General features: G+C 55.4%; 1 protein-coding gene across 1 annotated transcript in view; it reads left to right on the top strand.

The window, feature by feature from the left end:
• Positions 1-10,772: 10,772 nt before the first annotated feature.
• Positions 10,773-20,224, top strand: part of ZAN (zonadhesin) — a 40,351-nt gene continuing 30,899 nt past the window's right edge. Inside the window, 12 exon segments of the mRNA XM_062180121.1 lie at positions 10,773-10,840; positions 12,785-12,948; positions 13,082-13,353; positions 13,566-13,653; positions 14,630-14,782; positions 15,194-15,458; positions 16,426-16,592; positions 16,871-16,962; positions 17,128-17,206; positions 17,318-17,464; positions 18,745-19,016; positions 19,164-19,248. Of these exon segments, the coding sequence (XP_062036105.1) occupies positions 10,773-10,840; positions 12,785-12,948; positions 13,082-13,353; positions 13,566-13,653; positions 14,630-14,782; positions 15,194-15,458; positions 16,426-16,592; positions 16,871-16,962; positions 17,128-17,206; positions 17,318-17,464; positions 18,745-19,016; positions 19,164-19,248 (1,852 nt within the window).

Raw genomic sequence — 20,224 nt, 5'->3', positions numbered from 1 at the left:
ATGGGCAGAAGGCTCCCAGCGCCACTCTCCATCCTAACTCTAGCCTCTTGCCCTGGTCTCTCTCCGCTCCAAGCCCTCTCCCTGCGCTACAGAATCAGACTGCCCACATGCAGCTGCCTGCCCCCCCCCCCCAACTCATCTGAACGTTTACCAAAACATCTCCCTGTTGAGTCAGCTTTAAGGGGTGTGTTAGGGGCAAGTGCGGAGGTCCAGTGAGTTTAGATGCTGCTTGGGATCCCGCATCCCATACCAAAGTGTCTGGGATCCAGTTCCGCCTCTGACACAGCTTCTCGGCACCCTGGGAGGCAGCAGGTGACGGCTCAAGTGCTTGGGAGGCCCAGATGGAGTGCCTGGCTCCTGGCTTTGGCCTGGCCTAACCCTGGCTATTGCAGGCATTTGGGGAGTGAACCAGCAGATGGAAAAGCTCTCTCGAGCACACGCGCGCGCTCTCTCTCTCGCTTGCTCTTTCTTTTCTCTCTCTGTTGCTCTGCTTTTCAAACAAATAGAGATAAACAAACCTAAAACAATAAATAGGATTTGGTAGTTGTTGGAATCTAACCTGAGTGTTAATGGTATTATTTCTAACTGGTCATGGCTGATTTTACTAAAGTTCCATCATGAAACTGGGACATTATGAAAGAATATTGGCAAGAGAAAACCACACACCAGTAGTTTCTCAAATGGCCAAATGCCTGCAAACATTCACCCCGATTTTTAAAAATTATTATTATTATTATTATTTTTGACAGAGTGGACAGTGAGAGATAGAGAGAGAAAGGTCTTCCTTTGCCGTTGGTTCACCCTCCAATGGCCGCCGCGGTAGCGCGCTGCGGCCGGCGCACCGCGCTGATCCGAAGGCAGGAGCCAGGTGCTTCTCCTGGTCTCCCATGGGGTGCAGGGCCCAAGCACTTGGGCCATCCTCCACTGCACTCCCTGGCCACAGCAGAGAGCTGGACTGGAAGAGGAGCAACCGGGACAGGATCGGAGCCCCGACCGGGACTAGAACCCGGTGTGCCGGCGCCGCAAGGTGGAGGATTAGCCTGTTGAGCCGCGGCGCCGGCCTAAAAATTATTTTTAAAGATTATGTGATTTCTGATTTTCAAACACCTTGGCTCTTGGCTGTGTTAACTGCGGCTCCCTGCTTCCATCTCACAGACACTGAGGCCCAGAATGGGTAGGCAAAGGGGCCTGTGCTGTGGCGTAGTGGGTTAATCAGCCTCCACCTGCAGTGCCCACATCCCATATGGGTGCCGGTTCAAGTCCTGGATGCTCCACTTCCGATCTAGCTCTCTGCTATGGCCTGGGAAAGCAGTAGAGGGTAGCCCAAGTCCTTGGGCACCTGCACCTGCGTGGGAGACCCGGAAGAAACTCCTGGCTCCTGGCTTTGGATTGGCCCAGCTCCAGCCTGTGGGGAACTGCAGGCTGGCCACCTGTGGGAACCTCCTCATTTTTGTATCTACATAGCTTGCGGCAATTGGTTGACCCCAAGTCTTACGAAAACAACCAGGTGAAACAGATAAAAACAGGATGGACTCTGTATAAACAACTAGGAGGAACCAGGTGAAACAGATGAACTTTCGACCTGAGGCTATACGCGCCCTTTCATCGGATTGGACGACATTAGCATAAACTGCATGTGAAGAGAACTGCTATTGAAGGGACATTGGGATCTGGGCAGGCCGCCGCCGCCGCCAATGCGCTGCCGTGGCCGCCCCTCTTCTTCTTTTCTCCTCTCCCCTTGCTCTTTCCTTCGTCTTCATGAGTAAAGTTCCTTGAGAACCGAGAAACAGTGACCGTGTCGTGACTGCGTTGGACCCTTGCTGGCGAGGGTCCGACACCAGCCGTTGCAGCCATCTGGGGAGTAAACCAGTGGATGGAAGACTTTTCTCTCTGTATCTCCCTCTCTCTGTCTGTAATTCTGCCAGATAAATAAATCTTTTATTTATTTATTTATTTTTTGACAGGCAGAGTGGATAGTGAGAGAGACAGAGAGAAAGGTCTTCCTTTTTGCCGTTGGTTCACCCTCCAATGGCCGCTGCGGCTGGCACATCATGCTAATCCGAAGCCAGGAGCCAGGCACTTCTCCTGGTCTCCCATGCGGGTGCAGGGCCCAAGCACTTGGGCCATCCTCCACTGCCTTCCCGGGCCATAGCAGAGAGCTGGCCTGGAAGAGGGGCAACCGGGATAGAATCCGGCACCCCAACCGGGACTAGAACCCGGTGTGCCAGTGCCGCAAGGCGGAGGATTAGCCTGTTAAGCCACGGCGCCGGCCAGATAAATAAATCTTTAAAAGAAAAAAGGGCAGGCAGAGTGGCCGGGGCACACAGCGAAGCCAGGACCAGGCTCCTGTTCTCTGCAGTGGTTTCCAGGGCTTCCCACATCCCAGGGTCTCTCACACGGATTCCTGCGGCTCCAGTCTCCTCAAGGCTACCAGTCTCGGGGCCTTGCCCTACCTGGCTCCCTGAAACACAGGGCCCAGTGGTTCCTTCCCGCCTCCCTTCCCGGCTCTCCTTGAGTTCCCAACCCCCACCTCCGGGCAGATGGGAAGCTGTGACCTCCCGCTCTTGTGCCAGAGGAGGTCAGCAAATGCAGAGGCCTCATTGCCCAACCAGGAGGGGCAGGGGGTCAGCTGTCTCCTGGGCCCTTCGCTGGTTAACCATTTCCGGGCTCTGTGCCTCTGCGGTTACTCTGCTAACCCGGTGTGGAGGAGGGCTGGATAAGGATTGGAGACTCTCTCCTCGGATCTGACCCCTGCCTCCTGGGGTTTCGTGACACAGCTCTCAGCCTCCGTGGGACAGCAGGGGTGTCGGGGGCTGCACGGTGGCTTTCTGACTTGCCTCCTGGACACGTGGTACAAGACTGTGCTGACCCCCCATGGCTGCTTAGGCATCGCTGTTGCCATCGGGGTCAGAGGCCAGGCACCCAGGGTATAGGCAGGACACGGAGGGTGCAGGCGACCGCCCAGAGATGAAACTGCAGGTTTGGGGAACACCTGGGTGTGGTGGGATGTAGGCATCTGGACTTGGCTGAGTGGCAGGTATAGGGGGGTTGCTTTTTAAGAGATCAGTTAGGGGCCAGCACTGTGGCACAATGGGCTAAAGCCCTGGCCTGAACTGCCAGCATCCCATACGGGTGCCAGTTCTAGTCCCGGCTGCTCCACTTCTGGTCCAGCTCTCTGCTATGGCCTGGGAAAGCAGTGGAAGATGGTCCAAGTCCTTGGGCCCCTGCACCCACATGGGAGACCCGGAAGAAGCTCTTGGCTCCTGGCTTCAGATTGGCACAGCTCTGGCCGTTGCGGCCACCTGGGGAGTGAAGCAGCGGATGGAAGACCTCTCTCTCTACCTTGTTCTGTAACTCTGTCTTTCAAATAAATAAAATCTTAAAAAAAAAAAAAAAAAAAGGGAACAAGAAAGGAAGAAGGAAGGGAAGCATAAATTAAAAAAAAAAAATCAATTATTTGGAGCAGGCAACATGGCACAGTGGGTTAGGCCCCGTCTTATATCAGAGCACTGGTTTGGGTCCCAGCTGCTCCACTTCCCATCCAGCTCTGCTTCCAGGTCCGGGAAGACAGCAGATGATGACATCGGTGCTTGGGTCCCGGCACCCATGTGGGAGACCCACGTGGAGTTTCTGGCTCCTGGCTTCAGCCTGGCCCAGCCCAGGCTGTTGTGGGCTTTTGAGAAGTGAACCAGTGGATGGAAGACAATCTCTCTCTGTGTCACTCTGCTTTATTAATAAATATTTTAAAAAATATTTATTATTTGAAAGAATGAGTGAGAGAGAATGAATTTGCTGATTCACTCCCCAAACGTCAGGAGATCACAACTCCACCCAGGTCTCCCCCGTGGGTGGCAGGGACTCAGCTACCTGAACCACCACCGCTGCCTCCTGCATTGGCCGAAAGCCGGAGTCAGGGGCTGAACACAGGCACAGAGATGCGGGATGCGGGATGCGGGTGCCCTGAGCAGCATCTCAACTACTAGGCCTAAAGCCTGCCCACAGCTGGGTTTGTTAAGCAGCAAAACTGCCTGGGAGCTGAAATCTCACCGAGGCTTGCCAACCGACAGAAGCAGGGCTGCTCCAGCTGGGGCAGATCCCGGACCGCTCCCGCTCTCCTGGATGTCCCCAGCGGCTGCCGGGGGGCGCTCCTGCAGAACCTCGGGAGGCAGCAGAACGCAGAGCAGGGACCACGGGTGTTAGGACTTGGGAAGAGCCCGGTGCTCTGACCGCGGTGGGGCAGGCATAGTTACTTCATTTCTCTGGAGCTCTGCGCCCTCTTACCAGCAGTGGAGAGGACCTGGGGTCCAGCGAGGTCAGCCCCCGAGAACGGCTGAACTCGGTTTCTGGAAAGCTCTTGATCCACTCACGACCCCATCCGTACGGCTTCAGTGCGCCCGTGCATCTGCGAGGCTCCCCAGCTCCTGGCTGTCACCAGCCCTGTCCGGCCCGTGTCGCAGCTGGCTTTGAGCTGAGCTGCCTTTGAAGAAGGCAGGTGGGATAAGTCGCCCTCATCCGAGAGGAACTTTTGGTGGCTCTCCAAAGCTATGGCACTCCAGGCTCCCCAAGAAAGAGCCACCTTTTCCTCCAACATGTTACCATTGGTTCTTTTTTAAAGATTTATTTTTATTTATTTGAATGTCAGAGTTACAGAGAGGTAGAGAGGTAGAGAGGTAGAGAGAGAGAGAGAGAGAGAGAGAGAGAGAGAGAGAGAGAGAGAAAGGTCTTCCATCTCCTGGTTCATGCCCCGAATGGCTGCAATGGCTGAAGCTGGGCTGATCCAAAGCCAAGAGTCAGGAGCTTCTTCTGGGTCTCCCGCACAGGTGCAGGGGTCCAAGCACGTGGGCCATCTTCTACTGCTTTCTTAGGCACGTTAGCAGGGAGCTGGAGTGGAGGTGGAGCAGCCAGGTCATGAACCAGGACCCATATGGGATGCCGGCACTGCAGGTGGTGGTTTTACCCACTGCACCACAATGCCAGCCCCCACGTTCTGTCTTGCCACTCATTTCCGCACCTGCTGTGCAGGTCTCCTCTTTTTACAGCCAAGCAGCTCTAAGACGCTGTTCCCAACCCCCAAGGGGATCTCTTCCTTCAGCTTCCGTTCCCGCTCAGATCCTCCAGTCCGACCCCTTGCCTGGCTCTGACCTCTGTAATGTCCCAGCGCTATCTTGCAGGCGTGCAGTGACATGTTCTTTGTGCACAACACACGGGAATCCCCACCCCCTTGCCAGGTCTAGCAGCTGTCAGTGACTCCATGTGTGGCATCTTGGCCCTGTTCTGCAATCTATGCATATAGCACCTTTTTTTTGGGGGGGGGATTTTACCTAAATAGTATTGCACCATACCTTTTTTTTTTGTCCCATGACTTCCTGTTTCACTTAATAATAATTCTAGATCCTCTCCAGCATTGGAATGTATGGATTTACCACTATCCCTGCCTCCATTTTTTTTTTTTTTTTTTTGACAGGCAGAGTGGACAGTGAGAGAGAGACAGAGAGAAAGGTCTTCATTTTTGCCATTAGTTCACCCTCCAATGGCCGCTGTGGCTGGTGCGCTGCGGCCGGCGCACCGTGCTGATCCGAAGCCAGGAGCCAGGTGCTTCTCCTGGTCTCCCATGGGGTGCAGGGCCCAAGGACCTGGACCATCCTCCACTGCACTCCCGGGCCACAGCAGAGAGCTGGCCTGGAAGAGGGGCAACCGGGACAGGATCGGTGCCCCGACCGGGACTAGAACCTGGTGTGCCGGCACTGCAGGTGGAGGATTGGCCTAGTGAGCCGCGGCGCCGGCCAACCTCCATTATTTTTGAGTCTTGAAAAGATTATAACAGTATTGGTGCTGGTGTTGTGGCACACTGGGGAAAGCCACCATCTGTAGGCATCCCATATCAGAGTCCTGGCTGCTCTGCTTCCCTTCCAGCTCCCTGCTAATTGGCCTGAGAAAGCAGCAATGAAGCCCAAGTGCTTGGGTCTCTGTTACCCATGTGGGAGACCCATATAGAGTTCCAGGCTCCAGGCTTTGACCTGGCCCACCCTGGCCATTGTCGTCACTGGGGAGTGAACAGCAGGTAGAAGATCTGTATCTCTGTCCCTCTGACTTTTAAATTTAGGCTCAAGTGCGTGCGCCTCTGCCACCCACATGGGAGACTCGGAAGAAGCTCCTGGCTTCAGATTGGCCCAGCTCAGGCCATCTGGGGAGTGAACTAGCAGATGGAAGAACTCTCTCTCTCTCTCCCCCTCTCCCTAACTCTGCCTTTCATATAAATAAATCTTAAAAAATTAAATGTTATCAAGTAATACTTCAATAATTATTTATGAATTGTGGTACACATAACATAGAGTTTACCATCTTGGCCGGCGCCGTGGCTTAACAGGCTAATCCTCTGCCTTGCGGCGCCAGCATACCGGGTTCTAGTCCTGGTTGGGGCGCCAGATTCTATCCCGGTTGCCCCTCTTCCAGGCCAGCTCTCTGCTATGGCCCGGGAAGGCAGTGGAGGATGGCCCAAGTCCTTGGGCCCTGCACCTGCATGGGACACCAGGAGAAGCACCTGGCTCCTGGCTTCGGATCAGCGAGATGCGCCGGCCGCAGTGGCCATTGGAGGGTGAACCAGTGGCAAAAAGGAAGACCTTTCTCTCTGTCTCTCTCTCTCTCTCACTATCCACTCTGCCTGTCAAAAAAAAAAAAAAAATTTACCATCTTAATTTCTTTTTTTTTTTTTAAAGGTTTATTTGTTTATTTGAAAGGTAGAGTCACAGGCAGGCAGAGGCAGAGAGAGAGAAAGGTCTTCCATCCACTGGTTCACTCCCCAAATGACTGCAATGACCAGAGCTGCACCGATCCAAAGCCAGGAGCCAGGCGCTTCTTCCAGGTCTCCAATGTGGGTGCAGGGGCCCGAGGACTTGGGCCATCTTCTACTGCTTTCCCAGGCCATAGCAGAGAGCTGGATCAGAAGTGGAGCAGCCAGGACTCAAACCAGCATTCATATGGGATGCTGGCACTGCAGGTGATGGCTTTACTCGCTACATCAGAGTGCCGGCTCCTTAATCATTTCTTAAAAATTATTTTTACTTACTTTAAAGACAGACAGAAATATTTCAGTTCACTTCCTTAATGCCCACAACAGCTGGGCATGGACCAAGCTGAAGCCAGGAGCCAGTAACTCAGCCGAGCCTCCCACATGGGTGGCAGGAATCCAACTACTTGAGCCACCACCCGCTGCCTACCTTTGTGCACATAGCAGGAAGCTGAAGTCAGAAGTGGAGCCAGGGGGCCAGCACTGTGGAGTGGTGGACAAAGCTGCAGCCTGCGACACTGGCATCCCATATGAGCACCAGTTCATGTCCCGGCTGCTCTACCTCCAACCCAGCTCCCTGCTAATGGCCTGGGAAAAGCAGTGGAGGATGGCTAGGTTCCTAGGCCCCTGTCTCCCACATGGGAGACCCAGCTGATGTTCCTGGCTCCTGGTTTTGGTCTGGTTCAACCCTGGCTGTTACAGCTCCTTGGGGAGTGAACCAGCAGATAGATCTCTCTAACTCTGATTTTCAAATAAATAAATAAATTGTTTTAAGTGGAGCCAGGACTCTGATATGGATGTGAGCTTCCCAAGTGGTGTCTTTACCGTGTGCCAAATGCCTGCCCCGTCCAAGTGTGCAGTTCAGTGGTGTTACGTGCACAGTATAATGCGCGTTAACTACATGGTTCTGTTAACATCACCACCCCCTCCAGAACTTTCTCATCTTCCCATAAGGAAGCTCCATTAAACAACATCTCCCTCCTCACCCTTGACAACAGCCAGCCTCCTGTCTCTACGTCGGGCTGCTCCGGCGGCCTCCTCAGGTGGAATCCTACAGTAGCAGTGGTAGTAGTCCTTTGTTCCTGCCCAACTTCAGTTAGTGTGGCGTCCTCCACGTTGCAGCACGTCAGGATTTCCTCCCTTTTTAAGGCTGAGTGTTATCCCATTGTATGGATACCTGACGTTGCTTATCCGTTTGTCTGTGGACGGACCTGGGGATTTCTTCCACCATGGGTGTACAAATTTCTCTCTCTCTTTTAAAAAGGTTTATTTATTTATTTGAAATGCAGAGTTACGCAGAGGCAGAGAGAGAGAGAGAGAGAGGTCTTCCATCCACTGGTTCACTCCCCAAATGGCTGCAATGGCTGGAGCTGGGCCGATCCAAAGCCAGGAGCCAGGAGCTTCTTCTGAGTGTCCCACATGCGTGCAGGGGCCCAGGGACTTGGACCATCTTCCACTGCTTTCCCAAGTGCGTTAGCAAGGAGCTGGATTGGAAGTGGAGCAGCCGGGACTTGAACTGGTGCCTGTACGGGATGCCAGCTCTGTAAACAGCCCCTTTGTCTGCTAAGCCACAGCACTGGCCCCCACAATTAACATCTTTAAGGGCCAGAGCCAAAAAGACAAATAGTATATGTTTTATCTGGTTGGTTGCAGCTAATATAGAGAGTACAAAAAACCCCTTAATGCATATTGAGCTAAACTGCCATCCTGCGATCTGACTGTTGTCTGTAGCGCTTGTCTGTGCCCCTGCAGAACAGGGGTCTACCTACCTTTTATTTCAGAGCTCTGTTTTGTATTTTTTAAAATATGCTTTTTTTTAAAAAAAGATTTATTTGTTTATTTGAGAGGCAGAGTAACAGAGAGAGAGAGAGAGAGGGAGAGAGAGGTCTTCCATTGCTGGTTCACTCCCCAGATATGGGATGCCGGCGCCACAGGTGGAGGCTTAACCTGCTCCACCATAGCGCCAGCCCGTTTACAGCTCTTTCTTTAGAGGACTTTTGACCCTGTGATTGTAAACAAAGCACATTATTGCAAAAACAAAAAATAAAAAAAAGGAAGGAAAGTGTTGAATTCTTGGAATCGTATCTACGAAATTCATGAAGTCTGTTCTCTATTAATACAAAAGTTGGCCAGTGCTGTGGCTCACTTGGCTAATCCTTCACCTGCAGCGCCGGGTCTAGTCCCAGTTGGGGCACCAGGTACTAGGCCTGGTTGCTCCTCTTCCAGTCCAGCTCTCTGCTATGGCCCTGGAGTGCAGTGGAGGATGGCCCAAGTGTTTAGGCCCTGCACCGGCATGGGAGACCGGGAGGAAGCACCTGGCTCCTGGCTTCAGATTGGTGCAGTGCTGGCCCTAGCGGCCATTAGGGGAGTGAACCAATGGAAGGAAGACCTTTCTCTCTGTCTCTCTCTCTTACTGTCTATAACTCTACTTGTCAAATAAAAAAAAAAGTTAAAAAAATCTTTAAGGGATGTATGCATTTTTGCAGATGTATATGGATTTTGGCAGGAAGATTCTTATAAAGGAAATATTGGGTCAAAGGTGGGCACTTTGGGGGTAGCATTGTGGTGCAGTGGGTTAAACTGCCATCTGCAACATTGGAGTCCCAACCAGGTACCAGTTTGAGCCTTGGCTGCTCCACTTCCAATCCAGCATCCACATGGGAGACTGGGAAGTAGCTCCTGGTTCCTGGCTTTAGCCTGGCCCAGCTCCATCTCTACCACCTGGGGAGTGAACCAGTGGATAAAAGATCTCTGTCTCTCTCTGTAACTCTGCCTTTCAAATGAAAAAAAAAAATCTTGTTTTAAAAAGATAGGCACATTTGAAGGTTTAATAGTCATTGTCAAATTGTCTTCTAAGACGTTCTCACCAGGGTACGGCCCTGTGGTCACTGTATGTAACTTTGCTTTCCTGCCTCCCGTCCAATACCCCATACTATTGATCTTTAAACTTCTGGTCAACATGGCAGTTGTACGATTTTTTTTTAATCTTTTAAGCCAGGATTTATTCTTCAAGGCAGAACCAGAGGTTTTCACACTTTTCTTTTTTTAACTTGAAAGGCAAAATGACAGAGAGATAGAGTGAGACATCTTCCGCACGGTGGTTCACACCCCAATGGCCACATTAGGTTGGGGCTGGGCCAGGCTTAAACTGGGAACTAGGAACTCCATCCGGGTCCCCCACGTGGGTGAAGGGACTCAGGCACTTGGGCCATGCTTGGCTGCCTTCCCAGGCTCATCCGCAGGGAGCTGGGTGGGAAGTGGAGCAGCCGGTGTTGTGAGCAGTGCCTCCCCCCAGGCAGGGAAAGCCAAGTGTCTCCCACACGCATCAGGGGCCTGCACTTCTCCCTCTGGGATGTGCTCAGCTCTTGGCCCATAGGGGTTCTCAGAGCTTCCCGGGTGCCACGCTCCAGGGGCCTCTGCCGCCATCGCCAGTTATAGAATTCTAGCCTTGAAGCGGTTTTCCCTCGGAATTCTGCAGACAATGTTGTGCTGCCTTGGAATCCGCGGTTGCCACAGAGAGGCGGATGCCACGCTGGCTCGCGCTCCTGAGTGTGCGACCTGCTCTCCTCTGTCTCAAGGGCTTTCTGGTCTCCCCCTTGCCCCCGGCACTCTGAAAGTTTGGGACTTGCCTTCCACGGGGCTCTGCGTTCCTCCTACGAGGAGCCCATCCATCTAGAGGCTTGAGTGTCTCCGTTCTGGGACATTTTCCTTGCTTGATGTCAGGTTTCCCGAACTGATCCTCCGAGCCTCTTGCTTTTCTCTCCTTTTTATTCCCCCTGATTTCAAGTCACAGCTCTTCCACTGGGCTTTGTAAGCGCCGGCCCTCACAGTTTTCCTTCCCCAGTGCTTCTCCGTGTTTCAACTGTCCGTTTTCCATGGTGTCCTTGTAAGGACGCCAGGCGAGCAGGGTCAGGGGCGTGTGAACGTGCTCTGGGCCCCTCCCTGTGCCCCTGCCTGCCCCTGAGAGCCGCCTCTGAGGTCCCTCATGGCTCCTCCAGTGTGGACGCTGGTGCTGCTGGTGGGTGGCCTGCGCCACGCGGCTGCCTCTGATAGGTGAGTGGGGCTCCAGGGGGCGTGGTAAACCAGGGCGGCTGGGGAGCAGCCGAGGGAGCTAGACGGGGAGGGCCAGCTAAGGAAGAAACAGAGGCCTGGTGAGCAGGGCGGGTACTAATGAGGCTGATTGATTAACAGCAACAAATAAGAATGAGAGTTGGGGCTGGCGCTGTGGCATAGCGGGTAAAGCTGCCCCCTGCTGTGCCAGCATCCAATATGGGCACTGATTCAAGACCCGGCTGCTCCATTTCCAACCCAGCTCTCTGCTATGGCTTGGGAAAGCAGTAGAAGGTGGCTCAAGTCCTTGGGCCCCTGCACCTGCATGGGAGACTGAGAAGAAGCTCCTGACTTCGGGTTAGCACATTTTCCGCTGCTTTTCCAGGCGCGTTAGCAGGAAGCTGGATTGGAAATGGAGAAGCCAAGACTCAAACTGGCGTCCATATGGGATGCTGGCATCACAGGCAGTGGCTTTACCCATTACGCAACAGAGCCAGCCCCTGGAGTTGTGATTTTTTTTTTTTTTTTTTTTTTTTAGATTTATTTGAAAGGCAGACTTACAGAGAGGCAGAGAGACAGAGTGAGAGAAAGAGAGAGGTCTTCCATTTGCTAGATCACCCCTCAGATGGCTGCAACGGCCAGAGCTGGGCTGATCCGAAGCCAGGAGCCAGGAGCTTCTTCTGGGTCTCCCACGCAGGTGCAGGGACCCAAGGACTTGGGTTATCTTCTACTGCTTTCCCAGGTCACAGCAGAGAGCTGGATGGGAAGAGGAGCAGCTGGGTTTCGAACCGGCACCCATATGGGATGCAAGTGGCAGCTTTACCCGCTACGCCACATTGCCAGGCCCCCCTCCCTTTTAAAGTTTTATTTATATTCATTTGAAAGCCAGAGAGATATATAGAAATGCCCCAAATGCCCACAATAGCCAGAGGTGGGCCAGGCTGAAGCCAGGAGCCTGGAGCTCCATCTGGGTCTCCTATGTGGTGGTGGTAGAGACGCAGGCACTCGAGCCACCACCTGCTGCCTCTCAGGGTGTGCGTTAGTGGGCAGCCGGGTGGACGCTAAGGCAGAACTAGAACTCAGGCACGCCGGTGTGAGACGCAGATGTCCCAGGTGGGAGCTTAACACGCTGTATCACCACACCGGCCCACTCAGAGCCTGAAACTGAGGAGGGGCCTCTGAGGGTGGGCAGAGCTGAGATGGGGGACAGAGCTGAGGCTGGGAGAGGAGGAGAGAGAGGTGAGGCTCTGAGGAAACGGGTAAAAGCCTGTGACGGAGCGTGTGGAGGCTGGCGGCAGCTTTATGAAGGCGGGGAGGGGGCGAGTGTTATGAACAACTTAAAGAGAGCAGGTTCTGCACATCCGGTGCCTGGGCACGGGTAGCACAGCCACAGAGAGAAAGGAAAAGGTGCCGTGCAGGGCCCTACAGGAAGTCTCCATCCCTGAGTCTCCTCACGGATGACAATGGCTACATTTTTCCTTTCTCCAAACCAAGCCCACAGAACCAGAAGTCTCTGGAATGGAAGGTGATACCTCGCGGCTCAAGGGGCAACTGTGAGTGAGACCCCCTCCCCCTCCTCAGGACCCAGGCTCTGGCACCAAGCACCAGTCCCCAGGCCGGGAGTGGTCACCCCAGGCGCAACGCCCCACCAGCAACAAGAGCGTGAAGGGCAGCCCGTGGGCGCCAGCCTGGCCGCGCCGACTCACATTCAATTTACAAACCACACAATTCGCACTGCACAGACACAGCCTGCCTGTGCAGCCAAGTCTAGCCCCCGCCTCAGTCTACAACTCCCAACCTTGTCTTTCTGCTCATGCAGCCGGCCGAGTTCCTCTTAAAATCCTCCCTCCCAGATCTCTGCTCTGGACCCCAGATCTTAGTGGCAGCCTTCTCGGAGCTGATGCCCTTCTCCCAGGGCAGCCTGCCCTCTGCCCTCTGCCCTCACAGCTACCTTTTCTTCCCAGCTGTTCTCACCCAGTGTGATTTTGAGGATGACTCCAAGCCCCTCTGTGACTGGTCCCAAGTATCCGCAGATGACGGGGACTGGATTCGAGCCAGTGGGCCCTCCCCGACCAGCACTACCGGGCCCCCCGGAGGGTACCCCAATGGAGGTGAGGGGCCCCTTGGGAGCTGGGCATGGGTCCGTCTGTGTGAAGGGAGAGGGGAGGCGGGCACCTGGGCTCTGAGAAAGGGGTGCATGGGAGGTCAGGGCCTCAGCATCTGTCCCCGCCCTTCTGTCCCCAGATGGCTACTACCTGCACATGGATTCCAGCCACTTCCCCCAGGGCGGGGTGGCCCGCCTGCGCAGCCCTGACCTGTGGGAGCAAGGCCCCCTCTGCGTGCGCTTCGCCTACCACATGTTCGGGCTGTCCTGGGGTGCACAGCTGCGGCTGCTGCTGCTGGCCGGCAACCAGGGCAAACGCCCCAACGTGCTCTGGAGACACGTGAACACCCAGAGTCCCTCCTGGATGCCCACCGCGGTCACCATGCCCGCGGAGCTCGCCCTGCCCAGCCGGGTGAGGCCAAGGGCAGAGCCCCGGGCCCTGGCGCGAACCCTGGTTTGGCGGGGTGGGTGGGTGGGAGACCTGCGGGAAGGGGCTGCTCTATGGAGCAGGTGCGGGGGCTGAGCCGTCGGAATACAGGAAGGAACAGGAGGCAGAGGCAAAGGGGTGGGAGGCCTGGCCGAGGGGCTCACAGAGCTGTGATGCCCTTGACCTCTGACCCACAGCTCATATTCGAGGGGACCAGGGGCAGCACCGCCTACCTGGACATCGCTCTAGACGCCCTCTCCATCCACCGGGGCACCTGCAATCATGGTGAGTCAGGTGTCCTGCCTCCTCTCCCAGCCCCTGCACACCTGCCCAGGTGCAGGAGGGCCCCAGGGCCCAGGGCTGTGGTGTCTCAGAGTTGGGCTGAGCGTTCCTGCTGCCTTCATGGAACCCTACAACTTTGACTCCCGAGGAAGCTGGGCCCCAAGGGAAATTCTCTCTCTCTCTCTCTCTCTCTTTTTTTTTTTTTAAGATTTATTTATTTATTTGAAAGGCAGAGTTACAGAGAGAGAGGTCTTCCATCCGCTGGTTCACTCCCCAGATGGCCACCAATGGCCAGAGCTGCACTGATCCAAAGGCAGGAGCCAGGAGCTTCTTCCAGGTCTCTCACATGAGTGCAGGGACCCAAGGACTTGGGCCATCCTCTACTGCTTTCCCAGACCATAGCAGAGAGCTGGATTGGAAGTGGAGCAGCCAGGACTTGAACTGGCGCCCATATGGGATGCCGGCACCGACCCGCTATGCCACAGCGCCGGCCCTGAGGTTCTCTTTGAACCTGAAGTTGTGTTCTAGAGGGACCATGTGTCCTGGCTGGCCCTGGCTGGCCCGATTTTAACACTGAAAATCCCCATCTCAGGAAGCCATCAGTCCCAGACAAACCTGGTCAGTGGGTCCTGCATCTGTTGCCCTGTCCACCTACCATTAGCCCTCTAAGCTGGTGTTAGAGATGCGAGGGTGGCCAATTCAAGGCAAGGAAAATTCCAGAAGCTGGGTGAAAGGAATGAACACAGGGACTGGGCTAGGCACACTGAGCACACGTGAAGGGGGCCCTGCTGTTCCCAATCTAGAGATGGAAAAACTGAGGCCCAGGCAGCGTTAGTCATCTGTTCTGGGAGCAGAGCCACAAGGCAGGGAGGCCAAATGTGGCTCGCAAGCCCCACCATGGCTCACCACAGCACCCAGACTGCTGCTCAGAATTCCGGCCCCAGATGGAGGCATCTCCCCCTCCCTTTTGTTCTTCTAGTCTGCCTGACGCAAATGTGCAACTTCGACACCCTCAACGACCTCTGCGGCTGGAGCTGGGTCCCGACGGCCTCCGGGGCCAAGTGGATCCAGAAGAAGGGGTCATCGGGGCAGCCAGGCGTGGGGCCTCAGGATGACTTCTCCAACCCTGGCAGTGAGTACTGGCCAGCCCGCCCTCCTCTCACTTCCTGGGCTGCAGTGACCGCCTTGGGACACTCTGGAGCCAAGGCCCGCAGCCTTACGCCTGCAGCAGATCAAGTGTCATTGCACAAGGCACACCCTAGGAGCTCTAGGCAGCAGACCTGCCCCTTCCTACCTTGCCCTGGCCGGGCCCTGCCCTGCTCTGCCCCCGGGGTCACGCCTCCTCCCTCCTCCCGAACCCCCTGCATTTCCCACTTTCCAGCCTTGGCCTTCTCCTTCCTCACCTCCACATCTTCTCTCTCACTCTGCTCCCGAGGGGTCCACTCCCGACCCCTGACCCTCCCCGGACCCTCCTGAGAAAGGTCTTCGGAAATTCTCCACCGACTCTCTCCGCGCCTTCTCTGCCAATTCCCTTCCTTCCTAGGGATTTCCGCTCATTTGTCTCCCACTTGCGGCCCTGCCTTCGCGGCCACCCTCTTTGCTGGCTCCGCCGGCTCGCGCCCTCGACGCCTTGGCCCAGCTGTCAGCGCGTGCGCCTCGCGGTCACCGGGCACGAGCACGCATGCGTGCACGCTCCTGCGACCCAGCGGCCATTTTCTTCGCCGCCGGGCGTCGGCGCTCTCTCAGCCGTGTGGGCCAACGGCCGTGTCTTTGAGGGAGGAGAGGAGGAGCAAGAACAGGAAGCGACAGGGGCTCTGAGCGGAGCTGAAGATGGAAGATTGGAGATTCTGGCTGCTGCCTTGCAGACAATACCCGCACTTCCTGTGGCGGCGTCCTTTGTCGCTGCTGTGCCCAGGCACTTCCGGGAGGGCGCGAGGCCGCATCCAGCAACACGGGCGTGGGGCTGGCTCACAGCTGTCTGATTTTTTATTTTTAATTTTTATTTATTTATTTTTTGACAGGCAGAGTGGACAGTGAGAGACAGAGAGACAGAAAGGTCTTCCTTTGCCGTTGGTTCACTCCCAGTGGCGGCTGCGGCCGGCGTGCTGTGGCTGGCGCACCGTGCTGATCCGAAGCCAGGAGCCAGGTGCTTCTCCTGGTCTCCCATGGGGTGCAGGGCCCAAGCACTTGGGCCATCCTCCACTGCACTCCCTGGCCACAGCAGAGAGCTTGGCCTGGAAGAGGGGCAACCGGGACAGGATCGGTGCCCCGACCAGGACTAGAACCCGGTGTGCCGGCGCCGCAAGGCGGAGGATTAGCCTATTGAGCCGTGGCGCTGGCCTATTTTTTATTTTTTTTGACAGGCAGAGTTAGACAGTGAGAGAGAGAGAGACAGAGTTATAGACAGTGAGAGAAAGGTCTTCCTTCCATTGCTTCACTCCCCTAATGGCCGCCTCGGCCAGCGCCGAGCCCATCAGGAGCCAGGTGCTTTCTCCTGGTCTTCCATGCGGGTGCAGGGCCCAAGGACTTGAGCCATCCTCCACTGCCTTCCCGGGCCACAGCAGAGAGCTGGACTGGAAGAGGAGCAACTGGGACAGAATCTGGCACCCGGACCGGCGCCGCAGGCGGAGAATTAGCCTAGTGAGCCATGGCACCGGCCCAGAGCTGTCTGATTCTAAGGCTCTGTTGCTCCCCAGTGCCAGGTTCTGCACTCCCTGGGGCCCTATCCTTGCCGCCGATACTGAGCCTCCCCACCTTACTGGCCTTTTCCTTCGCAGATGGCTTCTACATGCTTCTGGACCCCAAGAACGCAAAGCCACGGCAGAAATCTGCCCTCCTGAGCCCCCTGAGCCAGTCGGCCGGCTGCCTGACCCTTTCCTTCCACTACACCCTCTGGGGCCAATCTCCTGGGGCAGCCCTCAGCGTCCTTGCTTCAGTCTTGGGTTAGAGAGAATTCCTGGTCTTGCCCCCGGGTTGGATTGGTGTGGATCCCTCCGGGTCTGTGGGATAGGTGCGAGATGATTCCGTGGTGTGGAGATAGGGGCTGGGAGCCCCCCTGGAAGCGTAGGTAAAAGGCCAGGAGGGCGAGAGACAGGGACGCACTTGCGTCTTGGGGGAATAGTTCCCATGTATTCTCTCTGTGAGTCATGCTCTGGAGAGAGGTTTGAAGTCATTTCCCAGTGCACTGAAGCTCCTGTCTGTCTGATTCTTCCCATTGTAGGAAGCATCCGGAAACACACCCTCTTCTCCGGGCAGCCCAGCCCCAACTGGCAGCCTGTGTCTGTCAATTATTCGGGACCGGGACAGATACAGGTAGAATGCCTGGGAGGTTGAAATAGACCGAAGGCCTGGGTGCCAGGAGCAGGGGGCCTAGGGCCCAGAGCAGAGAGAATTCAGGTTGTGGGGGCTCTGGGAGTTGGGAGCTGGGGATGTTTACTCACCTCCCCCCTCACTCCTGCCCACTCCCCTGCTCTTCAGTTCACTGTGGTGGGCGTGTTTGGAGATGTCCCAGAGCCGGCTGTGGCGGTGGATGCCATCAGCATTGCTCCCTGTGGGGGTGAGAGCAGGGCCTGGAAGGTCCCCCCAGGACTTGGGGGTGCTGGGTGGGAGGGTGGAGTCCTGGAGAACATAGCTTGAGTTTCTCGACTCCCCCACTTGCATGCCCTAGAGAGCTTTCCCCAGTGTGTCTTTGAAGATGCAGCCCACCCCTTCTGTGACTGGCTGCAGGCATCTGAGGATGGTGGACGCTGGGCCTGGACTGATAAAGATATGCTGGTCCAGGACAGAAGCCTCGTGAGAGAGTCCCCTCACACAGGTGAGGAGATGGAGGGGCCCTCAAGTCAGTGCGTCACTGAGCCTGCTCCCGGCTGGGGGACTGGCAGCAGGGTGGTGTTGGTGCGGAGAGTTGTTGGATGTGGTGGTGTTTATTGGGAAATCACCACAGGGCTCAACAGGCTAATCCTCCGCCTAGTGGCGCTGGCACACCGGGTTCTAGTCCCGGTCGGGGCACCGGATTCTGTCCCGGTTGCCCCTCTTCCAGGCCAAGCTCTCTGCTATGGCCCGGGAAGGCAGTGGAGGATGGCCCAAGTCCTTGGGCCCTGCACCCCATGGGAGACCAGGAGAAGCACCTGGCTCCTGTCATCAGATCAGCGCGGTGTGCCGGCCGCAGCGGCCGTTGGAGGGTGAACCAACGGCAAAAAGGAAGACCTTTCTCTCTGTCTCTCTCTCTCACTATCCACTCTGCCTGTCAAAAAAGAAAAAAAAGATTTATTTTATTTACTTGAAAGGCAGAGTTACAGAGAGAGAGGGAGAGACAGAGAAGGAAAGTGATGATCTTTCGTATCCTGGTTCACTCTCTAAATGACTGCAATAGCCAGGGCTGGGCCAGACTAAAGCCAGGAGCCTGAAACTCCATCTGGGTCTCCCATGTGGGTGCCAGAGGCCCAAGTACCTGGGTTATCGTCCACTGCCTTCCCATACACATTAGCAGGAGGCTGCGTCAGAAGCAGAGCAGCAGGGCTGGTGCTGTGGTGCAGCGGGTTAAAGCCCCAGCCTGCAGCACCGGCATCCCATATGGGCACTGGTTCGTGTCCCAGCTGCTCCTCTTCTGATCGAGCTCTCTGCTATGGCCTGGGAAAGCAGTAGAAGATGACCCAAGTCCTTGGGCCCTTGGAGGAAGCTCTTGGCTTCGGATCAGCTCAACTCTAGCTGTTGCGGTCATTTGGGGAGTGAACCAGTGGAATGGAAGACCTTTCTTTCTCTCTGGCTCTACCTCTATATGTAATTCAGTCTTTCAAATAAATAAAATAAATAATTCTTTAAAAAACAACAACAACAAAGCAGCCAGGACTTGAACTGGCCCTCTTATACATACGAGATGGCATCTCCCAGGCCATGGCTTAGCCTGCTGCTCCCCAGTGCTGGCTCCCAAGCCTGCCTCCTTACGGCAGAAGTGAGCAGAAACAATGATGTGCACAGACGTGGGGCAGCTGGGCACCTGCTCAGGTCCCTGCTCGGAAAGTAAGCGCTTGCACGGCAGCAGCGGGCCTGCCCTGTGTGGGTTTCTCATTTCTCTGCTTTGCTTCTCTTGTCCAGGGCACCCCTACATTTACCTGGAGGCTGACAAGTTTTCCCGGGCTGGGCAGTCTGTCCGGCTGGTGAGCCGGCCCTTCTGTGCCCCGGGTGACGTCTGTGTGGAGTTCAGTTACCACATGTACGGCCTCGGGGAGGGCACCACACTTCAGTTCCTGCTGGGGAGTCCCGCAGGCAGCACCCCAGTTTCCCTCTGGAACCGCGTGGGGTCTCAGAGCCCGGACTGGCTGAATGCCTCCGTCACTATCCCCTCGGGACATCAACAACCCATGCAGGTGAGAGGTGCAGACAGCGGGAGCTCAGCCAGGGCTGAGCAGCTGGAAGGTGGGGATCCCAGGAAAGCAGGAAACAGGAAGTAGGACTGTGGTGGCTGTAAAATGGTGGCATTTTTAGGACTCAGTTTTCTTTCTCTTTGCCTTCAGCTGGTTTTTGAGGCCATCAGGGGCAGCAATACGGCCTTCGTTGTGGCTATGAGTTTCATCTTGATCAACCATGGGACCTGCCACGGTAAGATGAAGCCTGAGGTCCTAGGCAGGGTGTCTCCCACCCTGAGATGCCTGCCCCTGAATGTCCCCTCATGCCTGATCCCACCCTTGGCCAGCCCGGTTGTCTGTGCTCTGCCCCCCTTGCCCTCTCCCGTACATCATGGTACTTGCTTGAGGGGATGTGTCTTTGATGCTGCAGGTTTCTGTAGCTGGATCCAGGATCCTGAAGGCAGGAGTCACAAAAACAAAACAGTGTCTTTTATTTATTTGAAAGGCAGAGTTACAGAGAGGAAGAGACGAAGAGATCTTCCATCTACTGGTTCACTCTGCAAATGGCAGCACCAGCTGGAGCTGGGTCAGACTGAAGCCAGGAGCCCAGAGCTACATCTGGGTCTCCCACATGGGTGCAGGAGTCCAAAGACTTGGGCCATCTTTTGCTGCTTTCCCAGGCATATTAGCAGAGAGTTGGATCAGAAGTGGAACAGCTAGGGGGATGATGTTGTGGCACAGTGGGTTAAAGCCCCGGTCTGCAGCACCGTGCAGCATTCCATAAAGGTGTGCCGATTTGAGCCCTACTTCCAATCCAGCTTCCTGTTAATGCACCTGGGAATTCAGCGGAGGATGGCCCAAGTGCTTGGGCCCCTGCTCCCATGTGGGAGACCTGGAAGAAGCTCCTGGTTCCTGGCTTTGGATTGGCTCAGCTCCGACTGTTGTGGCCATCTGGGGAGTGAACCAGCAGATGGAAGACACCCCCTGCCTCATTTCTCCCTGTCTCTATAATGCTTTCAAATAAATAAAGTAAATCTCATTTTAAAAAAAGATTTTATTTATTTGAGAGACAGTTACAGACAGAGAGATGAGAGAGAGAAAGGTCTTAATCTGCTGGTTCACTCCTCAAATGTCCACAGTGGCTGGAGCTGGACCAATATGAAGTGAGGAACAAGGAGCTTCTTCCGGGTCTCCCATGGGGGTGCAGGGGCTGAAGCACTTGGGCCATC

This window comes from Lepus europaeus, chromosome 21, assembly GCF_033115175.1.
Source record: "Lepus europaeus isolate LE1 chromosome 21, mLepTim1.pri, whole genome shotgun sequence".
NCBI classification, from domain to species: domain Eukaryota; kingdom Metazoa; phylum Chordata; class Mammalia; order Lagomorpha; family Leporidae; genus Lepus; species Lepus europaeus.
Note: the sequence above shows the minus strand (reverse complement) of the source record. Positions and strands in the feature narration are given on the sequence as shown.